Source organism: Microcaecilia unicolor, chromosome 6, assembly GCF_901765095.1.
Source record: "Microcaecilia unicolor chromosome 6, aMicUni1.1, whole genome shotgun sequence".
NCBI classification, from domain to species: domain Eukaryota; kingdom Metazoa; phylum Chordata; class Amphibia; order Gymnophiona; family Siphonopidae; genus Microcaecilia; species Microcaecilia unicolor.
Genome location: NC_044036.1, coordinates 327,096,096 through 327,120,567, shown reverse-complemented (window position 1 = coordinate 327,120,567; position 24,472 = coordinate 327,096,096). Strand labels below are relative to the sequence as shown.

General features: G+C 48.1%; 1 protein-coding gene across 2 annotated transcripts in view; it reads right to left on the bottom strand.

The window, feature by feature from the left end:
- Window positions 1-24,472, bottom strand: part of ATAD5 (ATPase family AAA domain containing 5) — a 170,835-nt gene that overhangs the window by 137,135 nt on the left and 9,228 nt on the right. For both annotated transcript variants that reach the window (XM_030208396.1, XM_030208395.1), the window contains exon 3: window positions 18,481-18,568. In XM_030208396.1, the coding sequence (XP_030064256.1) occupies window positions 18,481-18,568 (88 nt within the window). The remainder of the gene's footprint in view (window positions 1-18,480; window positions 18,569-24,472) is intronic.

Below are 24,472 nucleotides of genomic sequence, written 5' to 3'. Positions count from 1 at the left end.
GCCGTCACTACTGCATCTACCGTGGGAGCCTTAAAGGAATCCCTATCGTCCTGAGGGAGGGGATAAAGCCTCGCCATTGCCTTTGCCACCTTACACGGCAAATCCCATTCCTGACAAATCATCTCCCGGAGATCCTTGTTCATAGGGAAGGATCACGCCTGACGCTGAATGCCCTTCACCAACGGATCCTGGACAGTTTCCCCCAAAGCCACCTCAGGACCAAACTGAAGGGTGGACGACACCTGATCTATGAGTTCTGACAGCTCATCTCTATGGAAAATCCGCACTACTGAAGGATCCTCTCCAGGAATCCAACAATCCTGCTCCTGAGAGCCGTCAATTCCATCTGACTCCCCCAGATCACTAAGCGCAGCTTCTGCAGCTACAGGAGAAAAAACATTGCCTGTCCTCTGACCACTCTAACCGTGGTCTCTCAGCCAAGACGGAAATAGCCCCCTCTTCCAATTGGGGGGGGGGAGGGGGGGTCCCGATCTCCAAGCCTAATACCGCGTCCAGACAAAATCTGGAGGAAAGCCCACCATTCCTGGACCGTCATTAGGCCCTTTTGTGCCAAAAACGGAGGCCGCAGGCCCAAAAACAGCTGGCTCCACGGGCCGCGTCAGACTCAAGATGGCGGCTGTTCCCGCCGAAACTGTTCCCGCTGACAGCAGCCCTGCCTACGCTCCCGCTGACCCGGAGACTCCCGACACCATCGATCCCTCCGCGGTCAAGTCGGGGGGTGCCGCAGCCACCTTTATAGGTGCACCGCAAAGCTACACTGAGCGCCTGGCGCCTCTACCCCTCGCCACGAGCACGCGCGACATCGGAGGAGCTGGGCCGCCATAAACCACGAGGGAAGGGAAAAGCTGTTCCGCAAACGCGCCAAACCAAAAACTCACTCACACTGCAAAAGCACTGGAGAAAGCGCTGCTCTCTCGTTCCAGCAAGGAATCAAAACCCCCGTTCGGTCCGCTGAAAATAAAGAAATAAATGCCCTTAAAGGCACAGTACTCCAACTCTGGCAGCTGGAAATTGTAAGGCACTCAAGGCTACAATACTGAGAAAGCAGCCGAGGCACAAAGCTGCCAAGCAAAACGAAATAGAATAACTGACCTTAAAGGCACAGTACTCTAATTCTGGCATCTGGAAATTGTAAGGCACTCAAGGCTACAATACTGAGAAAGCAGCCGAGGCACAAAGCTGGCAAGCAAAATGAAATAGAATAACTGACCTTAAAGGCATCTTACTCTAACTCTGGCATCTGGAAATTGTAAGGCACTCAAGGCTACAATACTGAGAAAGCAGCCGAGGCACAAAGCTGCCAAGCAAACAGAAATAGAGAGCAGCACAGGGGGAGGGACCCAAACATAGGTGTAACACCCCAGGGGGAAAAACTGGGCCCCACCAGACCCAGGGCCCCAAAGCACTTTTTTTTTTTTTACACACACACGTACAGGGTACTGCAACAGAATAAAGTTTGGAAGGAAAAAATCCTACGACCCAATGACAAACTACCTCACCAGATTATTGGAGACTGCACAGGCTGTCAACTGCTACCTCTGCTGAGACTGAGAAAATACTGGCTAGTGGAGGTTCTGCACAGGTTATATATACAGGCTTCAAAAGCTTAGTGTTTTCTCAGTCTCCCTCTGCTGGTAGGAGGACATAACCCACGCGTCTTGACCGGTCTGGAGGGTCGCTGAGGAAGAACATTTTATCACAAGCTACAAGCCTCTGTCATCAGCTACTTCACAAGTTATTTTCACTATGTATTTAAGACTGGGGTTATGGTGTGCAACACACAAGAAAATCTACTTTGCTTACTTGTTTAACATTATCCAACTTACCACAGGAGAAAAAAAAATAGTGAAACTTTTCTTTAAGCTCTGTTTCAACCTCCAACTGGACCCAATGCATTAACACTGGGTTAAAAACCTTGGAAATTGCTTTCTTTCTGCAAACTGTGTAAAGCGCTTTGACCAGTTTTATCTAAATATGGACTTTGTTTGTTATTGTATATCGTCTCATATCTATTTGTATTGTTACATTTATTTGCAAATCAACTTGAAGGCTCACGGTATGGCAGTATGTAAACTGAAGGGAAAATTAGGTTCTTACCTTGGTAATTTTCTTTCCTTTAGTCACAGCAGATGAATCCATTAACTGATGGGTTATGTCCGCCTACCAGCAGGTGGAGATAGAGAACACTGAAAAACCATAGTGCTCTAAGGACGGCTAGCCCCATCTGCCTTCAGTATTCGAAACTTCCAAAGCAGAGTGTATCCTCAAAATAGAATAACATGCACTTTCCTCACAGCGAACGAATGTCCCAGAACAGGAGCAATAATCACACAAAGGAGGGACGATCTCAACCTCCTGTAACAGAACAGAAATCCTGAAGACTGTTTTCCAACTTCTTCCAATGAGGGAACATATCTGCAGGAAAAACTGAACAAAAAAACAAAAAAAAGATTCAAACAGGGAGGGATCATGGATTCATCTGCTGTGACTAAAGGAAAGAAAATTACCAAGGTACGAACCTAATTTTCCCTTCCTTGTCATCAGCAGCAGATGAATCCATTAACTGATGGGATGTACAAAAGCACTCCCTAGTTAGGGCGGGAAGATGCAACTCCACGAGCAAGCACTTGCGCTCCAAATTGCGCCCGCTTCGCTGCAACATCCAGCCTGTAATGCCGGACGAAGGAGAGCTTAGAAGCCCAAGTAGCCGCACTACAGATCTCATCAAGAGAGAGTGCTCCTGTTTCGGCCCATGAAGAGGAAATCACTCTCGTGGAATGCGCTTTATGTTTCAAATATTTTTTTATTGACATCTCTAACAGCACAACAATACAAATTTGTATAGAAGACATGTAAAGGGGCAAAGGCCCTAGGTTGGTCTAGCAGGAATTGCCTTACTGTTCCTTGAATTTTATTCCGCAGACGGATCAGGAATCCATGTACCCGCTGCCAGAATGCTTGTATCTTTGGGCATTGCCACATTGCGTGATAGAAAGAGCCGAGACCCCCCCCCCCCCCCACACACACACACACATTTGGAACAGTTGGAGCTCTCCGGCTCCAACATGTGAGCCAGCTGTGCTTTGGTCATGTAGCCCCATAGAAGCACTCTGTAACCACATTCTCGCAGTCTTTCATCCGTGACTAACCATCGGATCCCCCTCAAGGTAGCTGCCACGTCCCATGACGCTAACGAAAATCCTAAGTCATGTTCCCATTTGTGTTTAATTCCGTCGTATTGTCTCGTAGGCCTACATCGGACCAGGGCCCCATATAAATCAGAAACCGAATGTCTGTCGCCAATTCACTGAAAAAGCCCCGGAGCCTTGCCCCCTGACTTCCCAAGGAGGCCTGATTCAAAGTCTTCATATAGTGTTTAACCTGTATATAGGCAAACCTATTTCCCCAGTTAGACCCTATCTTGTCTTGTAAGACTTCATATGGCAACATTTCTCCATTTTCCTGTAACAAGTGTTCCAACTTCGTTGTGGAATGTGCTTTGTTTCAACGGTTTTTATTGATGACAAGTCAAAAAGTACAAATCCACCTTAACATAGCGGCGTCAATGCAATTTTACAGAACTCAGTGGAGCAACACTTCAAAAATACAGCATTACTTACAGCCATCAAACTTTTATAACTTTTATCCCCCCCCCAACCGCATTCTATGTTTAACTTTTTATGTTTCAACGATTGTTATTGATGAGATCGCATGGTAGACAATTCCATATCAATCAATATAAATCTGATAAATAATTCTGTCATGTATTAATGAACCTGAAACTTCTATCATCCATTCCCCCCCCCCCAATCTTTTCCTTCCTTCTTTTCTTCTTAAATATTCATGAATGTGTTCCTGTACAATTACAAGTAAATTGCATAACTATAACCAATAAACTTTTATATTAAACTCCAATAATTATGTCTCGTGTTTTACTCTGTGTATTATTGCCTTGTTTATATCCCAACAGTATTTGCAGGCAACACCTCTGTATATGTTCCTTCAAAAGATTTCTCTCCGAGCTAATATTGCACATGACTCTCCAATATGCAAGGAATACTGCCCTTCCCAAAACTATACCCCCCCTCCCCCACCCTCTATTCTCTCGAACCATCTTTTCACTTCATGGTGCTACCTCTACCTCTCCACGTGTTATTACTGCCAGAGTGTAGGTTGTCGTGACCTGCTTCCTTTGGTACTTTACAACATTTTCTGAGGCGGACCTCCCTAGCTGTGCATTCTCCAACTGACCACCCTCACTCCAAAGATACTTAGCTTCCCCCGCCTTCCTCTATATCGTGGAATGCACTTTAAACGCGTCAAGCGAAGACCACCCTGACAGCAGATACGCAGAAAAAATGACTTCTTTGAGCCAACGGGCTATAGTGGCCTTAGATGCGGGAGACCCCCTTCAAGGACCTGACAACAAGACAAACAGGTGATCAGAGGTCCTGAAGTTATTCGACATTTGTAGATACTGCAAGAGAGCCCTGCGAACATCCAGATGATGTAACTGCCCAAAAGATTCCGGAAACTCCTCCCTAGTAAAGGAGGGCAGATAAATGAGCTGGTTTAGGTGAAACGCTGAAACCACCTTAGGCAGGAAGGAAGGCACAGTGCGTACCGTTACTCTGGACTCTGAGAATTGCAGAAAGGGGTCTCGACAAGACAGAGCCTGGAGCTCAGACACACGTCTCGCCGAAGTAATGGCCACCAAAAAGGCTGTCTTTAGAGTCCCATTCTTCTCTGAAGCTCGCCTCAGCGGCTCAAAGGGCGAACACTGGAGCACTTTCAACACCAGCCCCAGGTTCCAAGCCGGACACGACAGCCGTACTGGAGGGCGAAGCCGGAGCGCCTCTCTTAAAAATCGGGCAACGTCTGGATGAGCGGCCAGGAAAAGGCCAGAGACCTTTCCTCAAAAGCATGCCAATGCTGCCACTTGCACCCGCAGGGAATTGTAGGTCAAGCCTTTCTGTAAACCATCCTGTAAAAACTCCAGTATTGGCGAGACTGTAGCCCTCGTGGGTGTGATCGACTTTGAAACGAACCACACCTCAAACTGGCGCCAGATCCGGGAATAAGCAATGGAAATGGACCGCTTGCGGACCTGTAAGAGAGTGGAGATGACAGTGAGGCATATTTTCAAAGCACTTAGCCTTCCAAAGTTCCATAGAAACCTATGGAACTTTGGAAGGCTAAGCGCTTTGAAAATGGTGAAATTAGATCTTACCTGCTAATTTTCTTTCCTCTAGACCCTCCAGACCGGTCAAGACGCGTGGGTTATGTACTCCTACCAGCAGAGGGAGACTGAGAAACCACTGAGCTTTTGATACTGTATATATAACCTGTGCAGCACCCCCACTAGCCAGTATAACCGTAACAAAGCAGAGAAACTAAAACACTAAACAAAACTATCAACCCTGTACGTGGACATTGCCAAATGGAAGAACCACTATATGTTCTTTTTAACTGTTTTACTCACTGGATTCTGTTTGTGCTTCCACAGGTGGGCTATCCAACCACACCTGATTCAGACTCATAGTAACAATCATCAGAAAAAACCCAAGAGTCTGAATTATGTAAACTACAATCATCAGCTGCCAAGAGATATCCAATTACTAACGTCTACCTCCTGGCCTACAGAAAAACACCGGGCGGGCTCTTGACCGGTCTGGAGGGTCTAGAGGAAAGAAAATTAGCAGGTAAGATCTAATTTCACCTTCCTCAGCGACCCTCCAGACCGGTCAAGACGCGTGGGACGTACCAAAGCAGTAAATCTCTACGGGTGGGACCCCCTTAGGCCAGAGGTCAACACGGCAGCCCCAAAACCTGCCTCCTCTTTAGCATGAATGTCAATCCGATAATGTTTAACGAACGAATGCAAAGAGGACCAGACTGCCGCCCGACAAATCTCTAGAGGAGGAAGCATACTACTTTCCGCCCAAGAGGCTGCTACTCCCCTGGTGGAATGAGCCGAAAAACCCTTAGGTACCGCACGACCCTTCAAAACGTACGCAGACGCAATCGCCTCCTTCAACCACCGAGCTATCGTTGCCTTGGACGCAGCTGCTCCCTTTTTTGAACCGCCAAAAAGAACGAACAGGCGATCCGAAGTTCTGAATCCTCGAGTTCTAGATAGATAACACCGCAACACTCGCTTCACGTCCAACTTGGCCAGCCGACGCTGTTCCGAGTCTCCAGCTAGATTCCCTAATACTGGCAGAGAAATGACCTGATTCATATGAAAGTCGGACACTACCTTGGGCAAAAAGGAGGGCACCGGACGCAGAGAAACCCTTTCCTTGGAAAAAGACAAGAAGGGCGTCCTACACGACAACGCCTGGAGTTCCGAAACTCTGCGCGCTGATGAAATGGCTACCAAAAACACCGTCTTTAAGGCTAGATCCTTGTCCGTAGCCGAAGCCAAAGGCTCAAATGGAGGCCGAATTAACGCTTCCAAAACCAGATTCAAATCCCACGGAGGAACGAGCCGGCGTTGCGGAGGCCGAAGCAATTTCACTCCCTTCAAAAATCGAATCACATCCGCAGACGAAGCCAACGACTTACCTTGAACCTTGGCACGAAAACAGGACAATGCTGCCACCTGAACCTTCAAAGTAGACAAGGCCAGCCCCTTGTCCAGACCATCCTGCAAAAATTCTAGCACATCCGCGACCGAAGCATGTATAGCCCTCAAATTCCGAGCTAGGCACCAGTGCTCAAAAAGCCTCCAGACTCGAACGTACGCCAGAGAAGTGGACTGCCTCCGGGAACTCAACATCGTAGCAACAACTCTGGAAGAAAAACCTTTTTTCCTCAACTTGCTCCTTTCAAGAGCCAAGCCATAAGCGAGAACTGAGCCGGATCTGGGAGACTGATGGGACCTTGACACAACAACACTGTCTCTGTCAATGGCAGGGGATCCGCCACCGCCAGACGGACTAGGTCTCCGTACCACGGGCGACGCGGCCAATTTGGAGCTATCATAATCACCCGCCCCGGATGACGTTCGATGCGTTGAACTACTCTCCCCACTAACGGCCACGGAGGGAACACGTACAGCAACTCCTGAGGCCACGGCATCAGCAGGGCGTCGATTCCTTCCGACCGCGGGTCTCTTCTGCGACTGAAGAACCGCGGCACTTGCGCATTGCACGCCGTTGCCATGAGATCCATTACAGGCATTCCCCACACTGACACAATGCGATTGAAAACCGAGCGATGAAGCGCCCATTCCCCGGGGTCTAGAGTATGCCTGCTGAGGTAATCGGCGTCTACGTTGTCCACCCCGGCCACATGAGCTGCCGATAAGGCCTGAAGATGAAGTTCTGCCCACTGGCACAACAGCTCTGCTTCCTCTGCGACCGCCCGACTCTTTGTGCCCCCTTGCCGATTGACGTAAGCTACGGCCGTGGCATTGTCGCAGAGAACTCTGACAGCCCTGCCTTGAAGCAGCGTCTGTAAATACTGAAGAGCCAAACGAATGGCCCGTGTCTCCAACCGGTTGATGGACCACTGGGCTTCCTCCTGAGACCACCGTCCCTGCGCCACCTGACCGAGACAATGAGCCCCCCAACCGGACAGGCTGGCATCCGTGGTGAGAATGACCCATTCTGGAGCTTCCAATGGCATTCCCTTCACTAAGTTTCGAGCGTCTAGCCACCAACGGAGACTGAGACGCGGAAGAGCAGTCAGAGGCAAACGCATCTCCAACCCCTGTGATTGAGGAGACCACCGACTGAGCAGTGCCGACTGTAACTGCCGCATGTGCGCTCTGGCCCAGGGCACCACCTCTATAGTCGCTGCCATCATGCCCAAAACCTGAAGGTAAGCACGCGCTGTCGGCCTGTTCCCTGCCAGGAAGTGACGAATCTGATCCTGTAACCTGCGGATCCGCAGAGTCGGCAACACCACTCGACCGTTGAGCGTCTCGAAGCGCACTCCTAGATACTCGAGTGATTGGGACGGGACGAGATGGCTCTTGCTGTGGTTCACTACCCAACCAAGCGATTCCAGCAAGGCTACCACCCGCGCTGTAGCCACTTCGCTCTCCGCCTGAGACTTGGCCCGAATCAACCAATCGTCCAGATACGGGTGCACCAAAATGCCCTGTCTCCGCAAAGCCGCCGCCACTACTACCATCACCTTGGAAAAGGTGCGGGGAGCTGTTGCTAGCCCGAAGGGAAGAGCACAAAACTGAAAATGCTTTCCTAAGACCGCAAAACGTAGAAAACGCTGATGCGCCGTCCGAATGGGAATGTGAAGATAAGCTTCCGTCAAATCCAGCGACGTCAGGAACTCTCCCTGCCGTACCGCGACAATAACGGACCGCAACGTCTCCATGCGAAATGAGGGAACCTTGAGCGCTGAATTGACTCCCTTGAGATCCAACACCGGACGCCAGGCATCCTCCTTCTTTGGTACTACAAAATAGATCGAATAGCACCCTAAGCATCTCTGCGTTGGAGGAACCGGAACCACTGCTCCCAGAGCCAGAAGGCGACGCAACGTGTCTCGAACTGCTGCTTTCTTGATTCTTGAATGACATGGGGACTCCAGAAACCTCTCGGGGGGCGACTCCTCGAATTCCAGCGCATAACCATCTCGAATTACCTCGAGAACCCACCGATCGGACGTGATTTGGACCCAGCTCTGATAAAACTGACTCAGCCGAGCTCCTACTCGTACCAGAGCCTGGGTCCGAACACCTTCATTGCACATTCCGTCCGGACGCCTGTCCTCTCGAGGCAAAGTCACGTCCTCCGCGACGATTCCCTCGAAAGGACTGTGTGCGCTGAAAAAACCGTCCTCTAAAAGGCCCACTAGTCCGTCCCGGCCTATACCGGCGGGCCTCAGCAAAACGACCACGAGTAGACACCCCTCTGGTGCCCGACCTGGGACGTAAATCCGGCAGGCGAGGAATCTTAGCATCACTAAGGCCTTTCACCAAATTGTCCAAATCCTCTCCAAAGAGCATGGTTCCCTTAAATGGCAGAGAACACAACTTCGCTTTAGAAGCTGCATCCGCGACCCAACCTCTCAGCCATAGGGCCCTACGCGCTCCAACTACCATAGCCATGTTCTTGGCGGACGCCCTCAATAAATCATAAAGGGCATCCGACAAGAAAGACGAACCCATCTCAAGCTTGGCTAAATCCTGAACTCCGGAGGCCCCAACCTCCACTGACTCATCCAGGAGTTTCTCGGCCCAGCGAAAACATGCTCGGGCCACCAGGCCCCCACATACCGAGGCCTGGAGCGCGAGCGCTGACAAATCAAAAGTACGCTTAAGGAAGGCGTCAATTCTCCTATCCTGTGGGTCGCGGAGAGCGGCTCCGCCGTCTACCGGGATAGCCGTCGCTCTAGTCACTGCTGTAACCACTGCATCCACCGTAGGGGCCTTCAAGGAATCTTTGTCCTGCTGAGGAAGAGGATAGAGCCGCGCCATTGCCTTAAAGACCTTGCATGGAGCATCCGGTGACTTCCACTCCTGGGAAATCATCTCCCGGAGGTCCTTGTTCATAGGAAAGGACCGTGCCTTACTGTGAATACCCTTTACCAAAGGGTCCTGCCCTGATTCACCCACGGGTACCTCAGGCTCAAACTTAAGTGTCACCGTGACTTGGTCTATGAGCTCCGCAAGCTCATCCCTATGGAAAATTCTGACAACGGAGGGGTCCTCCCCAGGTAATGCCTCAATCAGGTTAAGAGAGTCTTCAAACCCCTCTACCTCCTCCTCAATCCCTATTGGGTCTTCCGAACCCAGCTGAGACACACAGTCCCCATCTTCTGACCATTCCAATCTTGGTCTTTTAGTTAGCATAGAGCCATGCCCCTCCTCCACCTGAGGAGGTCCGGCCTTCCAGGCTTGGAACAGAGACCATACAAAATCTGGAGGAAAACCGACACATCCTGAGCTCTCAGAGGGGACTTTCTGGCCTAAACCGGAGGAAGCTGGCCCCACACTAAGCGCATCTGCGGATCGCGGCGGATTCAAAATGGCGGCTGTTCCCGCCGAAACCGCAACTGCCGACATTGCGCCTGCCTGCGATCCCGCTGACACCAACACCGGCGATCCCGTCGGAAGTTCTGCGGCCAACACGGGGGGAGCCGAACTTGACTGTTTAGGTTCGCCACAGAGGCGGCACTGACCGCCCGCCGTCTCTAACCCCCGCCGCGAACAGGCGCGACAACGAAGTAGCTTGCCGGTCATAATCAAACACACACACAGTCCGCCTCCGCGCTAATTATGAACTCCGGCGCCCCTGTCAAGTAACTTCGCACTGCTCTCCCGTCTAGTGCAGGGAAACTGATTTCCTCTTCAGTTCCGCACTAAATAAATAATAAAAGGCTCTTAAAGGGCCAGAACACTGCTGGCAGCTGACAATTGTGAGGCACTCAAGGCTCCAGTCCAGAGAAAGCAGCCGAGGCACAGAGCTGCCACTTAGTCAGAGATGGAGAGCAGCTTAGGGGGAGGGACCTGCCACACAGGTGTAACACCCCAGGGGAAACACTGGGCCCCACCGGACCCAGGGCCCCGAAGCACACTTTTTTTTTTTTTTTTTTTAACCACGTACAGGGAGACACAGAATGAACCAAAATGGAACAAACCACCCAATTTCTACTTCCTATGAGGAAAACTACCTCACCAGACCAGTGAAGACTGCACAGGCTGTCCTTCTACCTCTGCTGAGACTGAGAAAATACTGGCTAGTGGGGGTGCTGCACAGGTTATATATACAGTATCAAAAGCTCAGTGGTTTCTCAGTCTCCCTCTGCTGGTAGGAGTACATAACCCACGCGTCTTGACCGGTCTGGAGGGTCGCTGAGGAAATGCCTCTTTGTTAGAATAGCCTTTGTATCTCAATTGTGCCCTCTCAAGAGCCATGCCGTAAGACCAAAGCGGCAGGAATCCATGGTCACCGGCCCCTGCATCAACAGGTTCGGTACCAGAGGCAAAGGAAGAGGGGCCTCTACTACTACTACTATTTAGCATTTCTATAGCGCTACAAGGCATACGCAGCGCTGCACAAACATAGAAGAAAGACAGTCCCTGCTCAAAGAGCTTACAATCTAATAGACAAAAAATAAATAAAGAAGCAAATCAAATCAATTAATGTGGATGGGAAGGAAGAGAGGAGGGTAGGTGGAGGCGAGTGGTTACAAGTGGTTACGAGTCAAAAGCAATGTTAAAGAGGTGGGCTTTCAGTCTAGATTTAAAGGTGGCCAAGGATGGGGCAAGACGTAGGGGCTCAGGAAGTTTATTCCAGGCGTAGGGTGCAGTGAGACAGAAGGCGCAAAGTCTGGAGTTGCCCTCCATTGCCCCAGGTACAAATAAGTACCTTTATATACTGTCTAAACCTCTTTGAATGTAGTTGCAAAAACCACAGAAAGGCAGTATATCAAGTCCCATGCACAATCTCAAAGAGTAGCAACATTCCATTTAGAACCACAAAGAACAGCAAGATTCCAGAATCTCAAAGAATAGTGGAGGAAGTGCAGCGGACATTGATCCTGGGAACTGTGTTCGATTTCCCGCTGCAGCTCCTTGTAACTCTGGGCAAGTCACTTAACCCTCCATTGCCCCAGGTACAAATAAATACCCGTATATACTATGTAAACCTCTTTGAATGTAGTTGCAAAAACCACAGAAAGGCGGTATATCAAGTCCCATTCCCTTCCCTTCGTTACAGCAGATTATAAACACAAGCCCTGTACATGAACCCGCAAGCATCCTGACTCGGCTCACGTCTTCCCATGTGTGTTGATCACCTCTCTAAAATCTGTAATGCATTGCACCAAAAAAGGGAGATGTCAGCTATAAATCTGCCTCAATGCCTCTGAAAATGATGGTATCTTTATATACTTCTTGATTCATTGTTAAAATGAAAATGTAACCGGTAATCTGTATAGATAATGCGAGATATAGATCTGTGAAATGAAACAAAATAAACAAGGGAGATTTAGCAGATGACCATTTGATCCATTCGGTCTGACCAGAAGTCTCTGCCTACACTGCTCTCACTCTGCTTGGCACATTTCCGTGACCTTGCTATTCCCGACTGTGCTACGAGATGTTCCAGCTGTCAGCTGTACATGCTTGACTGCCGTCCTCCATTTTACTGTTAGCTACTACTACTACTACATTTCTATAGCGCTACAAGGTGTACGCAGCGCTGCACAAACATAGAAGAAAGACAGTCCCTGCTCAAAGAGCTTACAATCTAATAGACAAAAAATAAATAAAGTAAGCAAATCAAATCAAGTAATGTGAACGGGAAGGAAGAGAGGAGGGTAGGTGGAGGCGAGTGGTTACAAGTGGTTATGAGTCAAAAGCAATGTTAAAGAGGAGGGCTTTCAGTCTAGATTTAAAGGTGGCCAAGGATGGGGCAAGACGTAGGGGCTCAGGAAGTTTATTCCAGGCGTAGGGTGCAGCGAGACAGAAGGCGCGAAATCTGGAGTTGGCAGTAGTGGAGAAGGGAACAGATAAGAAGGATTTATCCATGGAGCGGAGTGCACGGGAAGGGGTGTAGGGAAGGACGAGTGTGGAGAGATACTGGGGAGCAGCAGAGTGAGTACATTTATAGGTTAGTAGAAGAAGTTTGAACAGGATGTGAAAACGGATAGGGAGCCAGTGAAGGGTCTTGAGGAGAGGGGTAGTATGAGTAAAGCGACCCTGGCGGAAGATGAGACGGGCAGCAGAGTTTTGAACCGACTGGAGAGGGGAGAGGTGACTAAGTGGGAGGCCAGCAAAAAGCAGATTGCAGTAGTCTAAACGAGAGGTGACAAGGGTGTGGATGAGGGTTTTGGTAGAGTGCTCGGAAAGAAAGGGGCGGATTTTACGGATGTTGTAAAGAAAGAAACGACAGGTCTTGGCAATCTGCTGGATATGAGCAGAGAAGGAGAGAGAAGAGTCAAAGATGACCCCAAGGTTTCGAGCTGAGGAGACAGGGAGAATGAGAGAGCCATCAACAGAAATAGAAAACGGGGGGAGTGGGGAGGTGGGTTTGGGGGGGAAAATGAGAAGCTCGGTTTTGGTCATATTTAATTTCAGGTGGCGTTGAGACATCCAGACAGCAATGTCAGACAAGCACGCTGAAACTTTGGTTTGGATGCAAGGTGAGAAAGGTAGATTTGGGAGTCATCAGCTTAGAGATGGTAGGAAAAGCCATGGGATGAGATTAATGAACCAAGGGAAGAAGTGTAGATAGAAAAGAGGAGGGGACCAAGAACAGTACCCTGAGGTACGCCGACAGGCAGAGGGATAGAAGTAGAAGAGGATCCACCAGAGTGAACACTAAAGGTGTGGAGGGAGAGGTAGGAAGAGAACCAGGAAAGGACAGAGCCCTGGAATCCAAGTGAGGACAGGGTATCGAGAAGTATGCTGTGATCGACAGTGTCAAAAGCAGCAGAAAGATCAAGAAGAATGAGGATGGAATATTGACCTCTGGATTTAGCCAGTAATAGGTCATTGGAGACTTTAGTAAGCGCAGTTTCGGTTGAGTGGAGAGGGCAAAAACCAGATTGTAGTGGGTCAAGAATAGCATGTGAGGAGAGAAAATCAAGGCAGCGGCGGTGAACAACACGCTCAAGTAATTTGGAGAGAAAAGGAAGGAGGGAGATGGGTCGGTAATTAGAGGGACAAGTAGGGTCGAGTGAAGGCTTCTTAAGGAGAGGTGTGACCACAGCATGTTTAAAGGCAGCAGGGACAGTCGCAGTGGAAAGTGAGAGGTTGAGAATGTGACAGATAAAAGGAATAAGAGCAGGAGAGATGGCATTAAGAAGGTGGGTGGGAATGGGATCAGAGGAACAGGTGGTACATTTTGAGGAAGAAAGGAGAAGTGTAGTTTCCTCAATAGTAACTTCAGGAAAGGAGGAAAGGGAATGAGGGGAAGGAGAGAGAGGGGAACGGACTAGTGGAGGGAGAGGTGGTGAGGTAGAGAAAGCAAGGTTTATCTTTTCAACCTTGTTGTGAAAGAATTCAGCAAGGGTCTGAGGAGATAATGAAGGGGGAGTTGGGGGAGGGGGCACCTTGAGGAGGGAGTTCAATGTGGTGAAGAGAAGTCGAGGATTAGCGCCAAGAGAGGTCCGCGCACCACGGCCGCCTGGGCCAATCCGGGGCAATGAGAATCACCACTCCTTGATGTAGCCGAATTCGCAGGAGGACTCGCCCTATCAAGGGCCAAGGAGGGAACACATACAGGAGGCCCGGGGGCTAGGGTTGAGCTAAGGCATCCAACCCCGCCGAGCGAGGATCTCTCCGTCTGCTGAAAAAGCACGGGACTTTGGCATTTGCGCTTGACGCCATTAGATCCACTATGGGCGTTCCCCCTTTGGCAAAGATCTGAAGGAACACTTCGTCTGCCAGTTCCCACTCCGCTGGGTCGATTTGATGCCTGCTTAGAAAATCCGCTTGCACGTTGCTCTGACCTATGTGAGCTGCTGACAGAAGCTGCAGCTGTAGCTCGGCCCAGTGGCAAATCTGAGCGGCCTCCGCGGCCAGTGCTCAGCACTGAGTGCCGCCCTGACGATTTATGTAGGCCACCGCTGTCATGTTGTCCGACAGAACTCTGACAGCCAGCCCCTCCAAAGTCTTGTGAAAGGCCAGAAGAGCCTGGAATATCGCTCTCAGTTCCAAGCGATTGATGGACCCCCGTTTCCGCAGGTGTCCACAGACCCTGGGCATAGCTTCCCTGGCAATGTGCTCCCCAGCTGACCAGGCTGGCATCGGTTATCACCAGGCACCAAGAGGGAAGCGCCAGCGGCATTCCTCACCGCAGCATGCTGTCAGAGAGCCACCACTCCATACTGAGCCGGGCCGCAGGGAGCCACATGAGTCTGCGTTGATGATCCTGGGATATTGGAGACCATCGCTGAAGCAGAGCAATCTGCAGAGGTCTCAAGTGCGCTCTCGCCCATGGCACTACCTCCAAAGTGGCCGTCATCGACCCCAGCAGCTGGACAAAGTCCCAAGCTCGCGGGTGAGGCATCCTCAGGAGCAGATGGACCTGATTCTGCTTGCACCGCCTTTGGTCGGGTAGAAAGACAAACCCCGAGGCCGTGTTGAACCGGACCCCCAAATATTCAAGAGATTGAGAGGGGGTCAGGTGACTTTTGGGTATATTGACGACCCAGCCCAGAGATTGCAGTACTGAGACCACTCTGGCTGCGGCCAGATGACTTTTGTCTGCCGAATCCGCTCTGATGAGCCAGTCGTCGAGGTACGGGTGGATACCGTGTCGCCTGAGAAAAGCAGCTACTACCACCAAAACCTTGGAAAAGGTGCGGGGAGCTGTGGCGAGGCCAAAAGGCAAGGCCCGAAACTGGAAATGTTTTCCCAACACTGCAAACCGGAGAAACTGGTGATGCGGGGCCAAATAGGAATGTGCAAGTAAGCTTCTTTTAGGTCCAGAGACGTGAGAAATTCTCCTGGCTGAACTGCCGCAATAACGGAGCACAGGGTTTCCATGCGAAAATGTTGCACTCTTAGAGCCTCGTTGACTGACCTTAAGTCGAGGATCAGTCGGAAAGACCCGCCTTTTCGAGGCACCATAAAGTAAATGGAGTAGCGACTGCAGCCGCGTTCGGTGGGAGGCACAGGGATCACCGCTCCAAGGTGCAACAAGACTTGTAAGGTCTCCTCTACCGCTGCCCGTTTGACGGCAGTACCACATCGGGACTCCACAAACACGTCTCTCACCGGGGCGCTAAATTCCAATCGGTAACTTTCTCTGATCAGGTCCAGGACCCATTGATCGGAGGTAATCTTGGTCCATTCCTCAAGAGGGAAAGCCGTCTTCCTACTGTAGGAATCGAGGAATGGACGTCATTAGAGGGGGCCATTCCTGAACTCCAGGCCTAGAACCGGCCGCTGCGGAACGCTTGTCCGAGCGAAAGGAGTTCCTCTGCTGAAAACGGGCACGTTGAGAAACCCCAGCAGAGCGCCCCGGGCGATACCTGCGAGCTTCACGGAAGCGAGGTCTGGAAGAGGAGGGCCACACAGAACCCTTGGAAGAAGGCCTCAGCCTATCCTCGGGTAAGCGCTGGGGTTTAGGGTCCCCCAGGTCTTTCACAATCTTCTCCAGCTTCTCTTCGAATAACAGGTGGCCCCTAAAGGGAAGCTTCACCAGCCTGTGCTTAGAGGCCATGTCAGCTGCCCAATGCCGTAGCCATAGAAGGCGGCGGGCCGCAACCGCCATAGACATCTGTTTAGTCGAAGCTCTGACCAGATCATAGAGGTCGTCAGCTAAAAATGACAGAGCCGACTCCATCTGCGGTGCAACCTCAGCGAGGAACTCCGCACCATCTGCGGGCTGTTCCACTGCCTGTTGTAACCAAGAAAGGCAGGCCCGGGCAGCATAAGAACTGCATATAGACGCCCTTAAGGCGAGGCTCGAGATTTCAAATGGCCGTTTCAGCGTAGATTCAAGTTGCCGGTCCTGTATATCTTTCAGGGCAACCCTTCCCTCTACGGGGAGGGTGGTCCTCTTTGTCACCGCCGTGACCAAGGCGTCCACTTTAGGCATCCCCAAAGGGGCCAAGTGCTCCTCACTTAGAGGGTAAAGCTGACCCATAGCCCTGGCCACTTTCAAAGGCCCTTTGGGTTCAGACCATTGAGCTGAAATAAGCTCTTGGATGGAGTAATGCACAGGATCGAGCAGGCTTCTTAGTACTCACCATCCTCGGATTACCAGAGGAGGCCTCGCCCTTGGCAGAATCATCAATTGAGAAGGCCTGCAAGGCATCCGAAATGAGCGCTGGCAGCTCATCGCGGTGGAAAATCCTCACTATATTGGGATCATCCAGATCCAGTGGCAAACCGGCACTTTCCTCTGGCTCTTCAGACCAAGAGGCCCTGCCAGAACCCTCAGAATCCACACTGCCCGACCATTGGGGGGGGGGGGGGAAGTGCACCACTCTCTGATGGGGAATTTACCAGTCTATGTTTTGCGTCCTTCCAACGCTCGGGGGAATCAGCCAGCCCCGGGCCATCAACACCCAGGGGGAAACCAGGTAGCATCGCAGTGTCAGACAAGTGTGGCAGAGCTCTTTTCAGCATGAAAGCTATATGCATTAAAAGCACAAACTCCAGGGAGAAACACTCACCCTGACCCTCCTTCTCCGACTCAGGAGAAACGGGAACTGCTCTGGTAGCCTCTAACCGAGGCGTCCCCCTGCACTCAGACTCCTTTGCAACAGCAAGGGTCGAGGCGTGCGGCGCTTCCAAAATGGCGCCCGCTGCCAGCTCCATTGAGCGGGAAGAATCATCACTCGCCATGCTCGTACCAGCTCTAGCGTCTAAAGAGCACGTCTTACAGAGCCCCGCTGCTGATCTACGTTTACCACAACAGGAGCAGAGTTTAACTGCTTCAGCAGCCATCGTCCGACTGGACGGAATTATATAAGTAAAACGGCGGTTTCGCGCCAAAACTTACCCCGATCAGAATGGCGTCCGCGGGACCTCCCCGGAGGAGCTGGGCACCACTCTCACCTCAAAAGACCGAGTCAAACGAGCTCCGGTCAGGCTGCACGTGGAAAATAGCCTCAGAACAGCCACGCAGATCCAATGCATATTTTTTTTTTTAACACTGTGAGGAAAATTGGAGGCAGGCAGCAACAGAGGTAATCCGGGAGGCAGGGAGACAGGTAAGGCAGGGAAAGGGCGAACCTATATGCCTTCAAAGTGGGCACCACCAGCCACAACACCCCTGCTACAACTGGCAAAAGCACAGGAGCCACCCCAGGCAGAATTTTTCCATGAGCTGATCAAGCTACGTCCACACCTGCTGGGAGATAGAGCAATACTGAAGGCAGATGGGGCTAGCCGTCCTTAGAGCACTATGGTTTTTCAGTGTTCTCTATCTCCACCTGCTGGTAGGCGGACATAACCCATCAGTTAATAGATTCATCTGCTGCTGATGACAAGGAATAATAATTATTATTATGATATTTGTATCCCACATTATCCCAAATAAGTTCAGGTTCAATGTGGCTTACATTCAAGAAAAAACATCAAAAACATAATACAGTCTATTATAACATTTTAGGAATAAATTGTGTGTTTGTCATTAAACTAGGCTAGAGTATTGGTTATGTTGAAACATATAAGAGAGATGGCAACATTAGTTTATTGTTTTTTTAATAAGATATGTACTTAATATAAAAACCTTTAGTAATTTATGGAATCTCAGATAATCTTCTAAGTACCTTAATTGCTTGGGTAGAACATTCCAAAGTTTGGTACTCTGTGAAGCCTGCAGCAAGGATTGCTTTGTAAGAAAGATCTTTGCAGGTTGGATAATAGAGCATGACCAATTAAAATCATTTGGGTAATACATCATCCAACAGCAAACTAACATAAGGCAACCAAAACATTGCCTACCTAGAAATGTATGACCCAACATCTCAACTGGCAAGTAAACAAAAAATTATAATGGCAGGCTTTCTACTGAAAATTACCTTTCTACTTCTTGGAGTAAAATCCTCTTCAGTTTCAGAACTCACACTTTTTTCAGTACTACTGGAGTCAATCCGAGTAAATCGCATTCTAAAATGATACAAAAACTTCATTTACATGTTATTTAAAAGGATGTTACTGCCACACCTAACCTGATAATGGTTTCAGCTTTAGTGAGGTACAGTGCCAAAAAGTTGCCACATAAAGCAAAGTTACTCAACTGTAGCAGATGTTCTCCAAGGATAGAAGGCCAAATACTCACAGCTGGGTAACATCATCTGACAAAGCCCAGTGCAGGCGCTGACTGGTGAGATCAAGAACTTTCTAGTAGTGTCCCACTGCACATGTGCTGGTGCCTTCTCACCTGAAATGTAAGCGTGGGTCCTTCAGTCCTTCTGATTAGCTAAAGAAGACAACAAAGGGAAGTGGATGGGTATATGAGAATACTTGGTCTGCTGTCCTCTGAGAACATCTGCTACAGGTGAGTAACTTTACTTTCTCATAGAACAAGCAGGACGTCATATTCTCACAGCTGGGAATCCCTAGCTACCAGGCTCACAGAAAACAATGCTATGACAATAGGGACTTGAAACATTGAGCCCTGTTATTCAATCAACCCGAAACAAATTGTGTACTAGTTGTGAAAGTAGTCTGGAACACAAGAAAACTGGGCCTAGGGCAGTGGAGTTGGATTTTAGACATCAAACATATTCTGTAGGACTCCCTGATTGAACCAGCTGTCTCATCGAGTATCCTGCTCAAGGCAATAATGAGATGTTAATGTGTGGATTGATGACCACATCAAAGCTTTGCAAATCTCCTATATGGTGCTGACCCCAAGTGGACTACCGACATAGCCATGGCTCTGACATTATGAGCCTTGACATGGCCCAGTCCAGCCTGGGCAAAAGCAAATGAGATGCAATTTGCTAGCCAATTGGAAATTGTGTATCTGCCGATGGCTACCCCCATTTTGTTTGGGTCAAAATAAACAAAAAGCTGGGTGGACTGTCTAAGGGTTTTAGTTTGCTCCAGATAGAAGGCTAAGGCTCGCTTGCAATCCAAGGTATGAAGTACACTCTCACCAGGACTGGCATGTGGTTTGGGAGAAAATGTTGGTAGAACGATTAACCGATTAAAATGGAACTCCGAAACTACCTTAGGAAGGAGCTTAGGATGCATGCGGAGAACTACTCTATTGTGGTGCAAGGTGGATCAGCTACTAGGGCCTGAAGCTCACTGACCCTGCAAGCTGAAGTGACTTCCATCAGAAACAAAACTTTTCAGGGCAAATACTTCAGTTGACAGGAATCAAGAGACTCAAAAGGAGCTCTCATCAACTGGGTGAGGACAACATTGAGATGCCATGACACAGTTGGAGGTTTGATAGGGGGCTTTATCAATAACAAACCTCACATGAAGCGAACTACAGACTGATGATAAGCACTAGGATGAACCCTTAAAGAGTTGGTTTTCAAACCACTCAGACAGGTGAAGGAAGTCTTCAAGCAGTTTTTGAAGACAAGTGAGGGGATCTAAGGCCTTGCCCTCATACCAGACAGCAAACCTCCTTCACTTAAATGAGTAATACCTCTTAGTAGAGTCTTTCCTGGTAGCCATCAAGATGCAAGAGACACCCTCCAGCAAATCTAAGGTTTCAAATTCTATGCTCTCAACATCCAAGCCTTGAAAGCCAATAATTGGAGGTTGGGCTATAGAAGAGACTTCTCGTTCTGCATGGTGAGGGCCAGAAAACAGTCCAATCTCCATAGATCTTCGGAGATTCCAGAAGAGGGAACCAGATCTGTCTCAGTCAGTAAGGTGCAATTAGGATCATAGTTCCTTGGTCTTCCTCGAGTTTCAGCAAAGTCTTCTCTATGAGAGGTACTGAAGGAAGACCCTCCCCCCAATGTAGAAGAAAGGCATCCAATGCTAGTCTGCCATGCAATCTGAGCCTTCAGCAGAACTGGAAGACCTTGTTGTTGAGATAAGTGGCACAAAGATCCACCGAGGGGGTGCTCAACTCTCAGAAGATCTTGTGTGCTAGACTCATATTGAGAGACCATTATGTGGTTGCAAAACCCTGCTCAGTCGGTCCGCCAGGCAGTTGTCCTTTCCTTGGAGGTATGTGGCCTGGAGGTCCATTCCGTAAAGGAGGGCCCACTGCTACATCACAACTGCTTCTTGACACGAGTACAATCCCGTACTCTGCTTGTTTACATCAAATATTGCAACCAGATTGTCCATTTGGATGAGAATTTGGTTTTGCAGCTGATCTCAAAAAGCCTTTAGAGCGTTCCAAATGGCCCTAAGCTCAAGGAGATTTATATGGAGATTGGTATCCTGAGCAGACCAAGTCCCCAGCATGTGAAGCCCATCTATATGAGCTCCCCATCTTAGGTTGGATGCATCTGTTGTGAACATCTTCTGAGGAGGTGAAATTTGGAATAGTAGTCTCACAGACAAATTTGTCCGAATTGTCTACCAGAGAAGGGCATGAGTCAACTCTGGAGAAACTTGAATGACAACCTCTAGGTTCTCGGCCGCCTGAGACCATTAGGAAACTAAGGTTCACTGGCTTCTCTTAAGTGGAAATGTGTCATGGGAGTGACGTGCACTGTTGAGGCCATGTGGTCCATCAATCTCAACATTTGCCAAGCTGTGACCTGCTTGCTGCTTTAGACTTGCAAGGCGAGCATTGGTCTCTGCTCCCACTTGTGGAAGAAAAGCCTGAGCCTGCAATGTATCTAGCAAGGTTCCAATGAATTCCAATCACTGGACTGGGAGAAGGTGGGATGTGGGGTAGTTTATGACTAACCCTATTAATTCCAACACCCAAACAGTTAGGTGCACAGGCTGATGCCCCCTTCTGTGATGTGCTCTTGATCAGCCAATCATCCAGACAGGGAAACATGTACACTCCCAGCCTGCAAAGATATGCCACTATTAGCAGTAGACATTTGGTGAATACCCTGGGAGCTGACACAAGACCAAATGGCAGCATGTGATACTGATAATGGCATTTCCCTATTAGAAATCTGAGATACTTCCTGTGACTGGGAAGTATCGAAATGTGGATACAGGCATCCTTTAAGTCCAGAAAGCATAGCCAATCATTTTCCTGAATCTTGAGGAGAAAGGTGCCTCAAGGAAAACCTAAGGCACACTGTACTCCCCAAACAAATCCCCAGATATATCTATTTAAAAGTAAAAGAGTAGAGATAGAGACACTGAAAGGATTCACTACCTTCCACCTGATAGACTGATAATACTGAGACTAGTTACAGCTAGCCAGGGCTCTTATTGGCTCTCTAAAGTCAGATTTTTCAGTTTCCACCTGCTGGAAGGCGTGCACAACCCATCAGTTGTATTCTGGGCCTTTCCGGAGGGACGCTAAGGAAGTCTGGGTTACCCATTCCCAATACCACTTCAACAACCACTCCTCAGTCTAGTCCCATTAGCTTCCATTGCTAGTACACATTTGTTCAGACAGAAGTCAGTTTAAATTACAGTTATGAATCAGAACACACCAACAGACAAATGTCCTTTGTAAAATAACTTTCCAAAGGAAATAATATACAAGGGATTTTGAAAGAAGTTATTGCAAAGTGTACAACTGATATAAACAGTTATAAAGAAGGGCTGTTAAAACATCAAAACTAGGACACTGGTTATGCATTCAGAACCACCAATAACTGTGCAAGTTACTATACCGTTCCTTACAATTAGGGCAATTTTCAAAGCCATTCACCTGTGTAAAATGGCTTGACTGAAAACTGCCACCTTCTGTCTGGCTAAAAGTACATGTAGATTTCCACACTAATAATAAGCTAGATGTGAGAAAACTGGACACTGTGGTAAAGGAGAAAAACACCAGAATGGCATTAATCATAAAGCTGTCAGTCCCAAATGATTATTCTGTGAATCAAATTGAGAGAAATAAGATCCTCAAGTACCAAGAAATGCAGTCTAAGACAAAGAAAATTAATGATTGATCAAAAAGAATTTCCAAACACACCTGGATAAATGGCCTATACACATTATACCTTACGAACTTCCATAGGGAAGCTCTCTTTGGAAAAATGCAATTTTACAATGAGCATTAGCAGTACATTTGAGAGAGTGAGATCATACTTCACATGCCATGGCTTAGGATAAGGCTCATTCCTGTCATGGAATGCCCAAAACTAACTCATTTGGAGAAATTGGTCCACAATAAGTACATTTAACCAGGTTAAAGAGGCATTCCTATAGTGTGTGTTTAGGTCAGAGGAGGAAAATTACATAGCTGGTCTCTTTAAAAATTACCTGTAAGAACATGCTATAAAACTGGTCACATACTTTACAACCACATAGACCACTTTAGAACTTACTCTCGACTGTATGTGCATGAGTGAAATAGCACTACCCTTTCAAACTTATTTTTGATTGGTAAGTTGTATAATGTATGTGACCAATAGTGAGAGGAAAGATACATTGGAGATATATTGATATATACACTCTAAGGGACAAGTTGGACACCTTAGAAAGGAAATCCACAGTACTAAAATTGTTATACATATTAAAAATACCAAATACTGTTAGTAACATTTTAATGTTTGTCAATTCTATAGTAGTAATATTAACTGCATACATTAACTAGTCAGGTTTACTGTTCACTGAAATTGTGTTGAAGTACCATCTCTCTTTAAAGATTATTTTAAAATTGTGAATGTTATAATTTGCACTGACTAAAAATTTAATCCTGGACTACTACTCTAAGTCAATACAGCCCTCAACAATAATGGTAGGGAAGGTGGTAAAGCTAATAAACCTTCTCATCAGAGCTCTGATTGTACAATATATTTCAGTACCAGGCCAATTCTTACCCAAGACAACAATGTTTTTTTGTTAATTTAGGGGTCCTTCACTAGTAATCTACATATTCTACAGACCACCAGGTAACTGGAACGAAGCACAGACTAACTTCATAGACTTCATATCTGCCACATGTGCAACTAACTCAAATGTGCTGGTCATAGGAGATATTAACCTTCACTTAGAAGACCCAAACAAACGGTGAGCATGAATGTAAGGAATTTCTCCAAAATAAGACTTAAAATGGCCATTTATGAAGGCAATACACATAAAAGGTCATACACTTGATCTACTCGCACACAAATTCGCAAATGAAAGAAACTTCAAAATAACAGAACATAATTGGTCGGAAACACCATGGTCTGATCACTTTAAACTAAATCTGACTCTACAGTGGCTGAAGAAGGGACATCACCAAGCCAATGTACGCACATCACACAGCACAAGAGGTCATATAGACGCAAAAACATTCTGGCAATCAATATACGACAATTAGCACCAACTGATTCTATAAACTACCTCGCGGAATGGGAAAAGAGATGGAACTCTGTACTAAACGAAATAGCCCCCATTCGAACAAAACCCCCATAGTTCAACGATGAGCTGAAACAACTAAAAACATTATCCAGAAGACTCGAACGAGTGTGGAGAAAAAACAAAAATGCTCAAACTCTAAACATATGGAAAGAATCGCAAAATAAAAACCCCAAATATGAGATAAAACAATCCAAACGGAATTATTATAAGACACATGTAAGATTATATAATCTATTGGACAAGCTACTAGACACCAGATCAGTTACCTCATTTAAAACGGACATTCCACTGGCAGACGAACTTGCCAAATACTTCAAAGAAAAAATTGTCAACCTACTCAAAACCATCTCCCAGGAGAACACCAACCTTGAAACCTTCCTCGATGTACTTGACCCATGCTCAGGAGAATACCCAGCAGACCAAACTTGGTCAAACTTCACTCAGATCACAGCTGAAGCAGGTGCACAGGCGACCAGAAAGCTCTCCACCACCTACTGTCTACTGGACGCATGCCCCAACTACTTAATGAAAACGCCTCCAGACCGATTCATTGCAGATCTAGCATCCCACCTAAACTACATGTTCCAGCAAGGCCTAGTC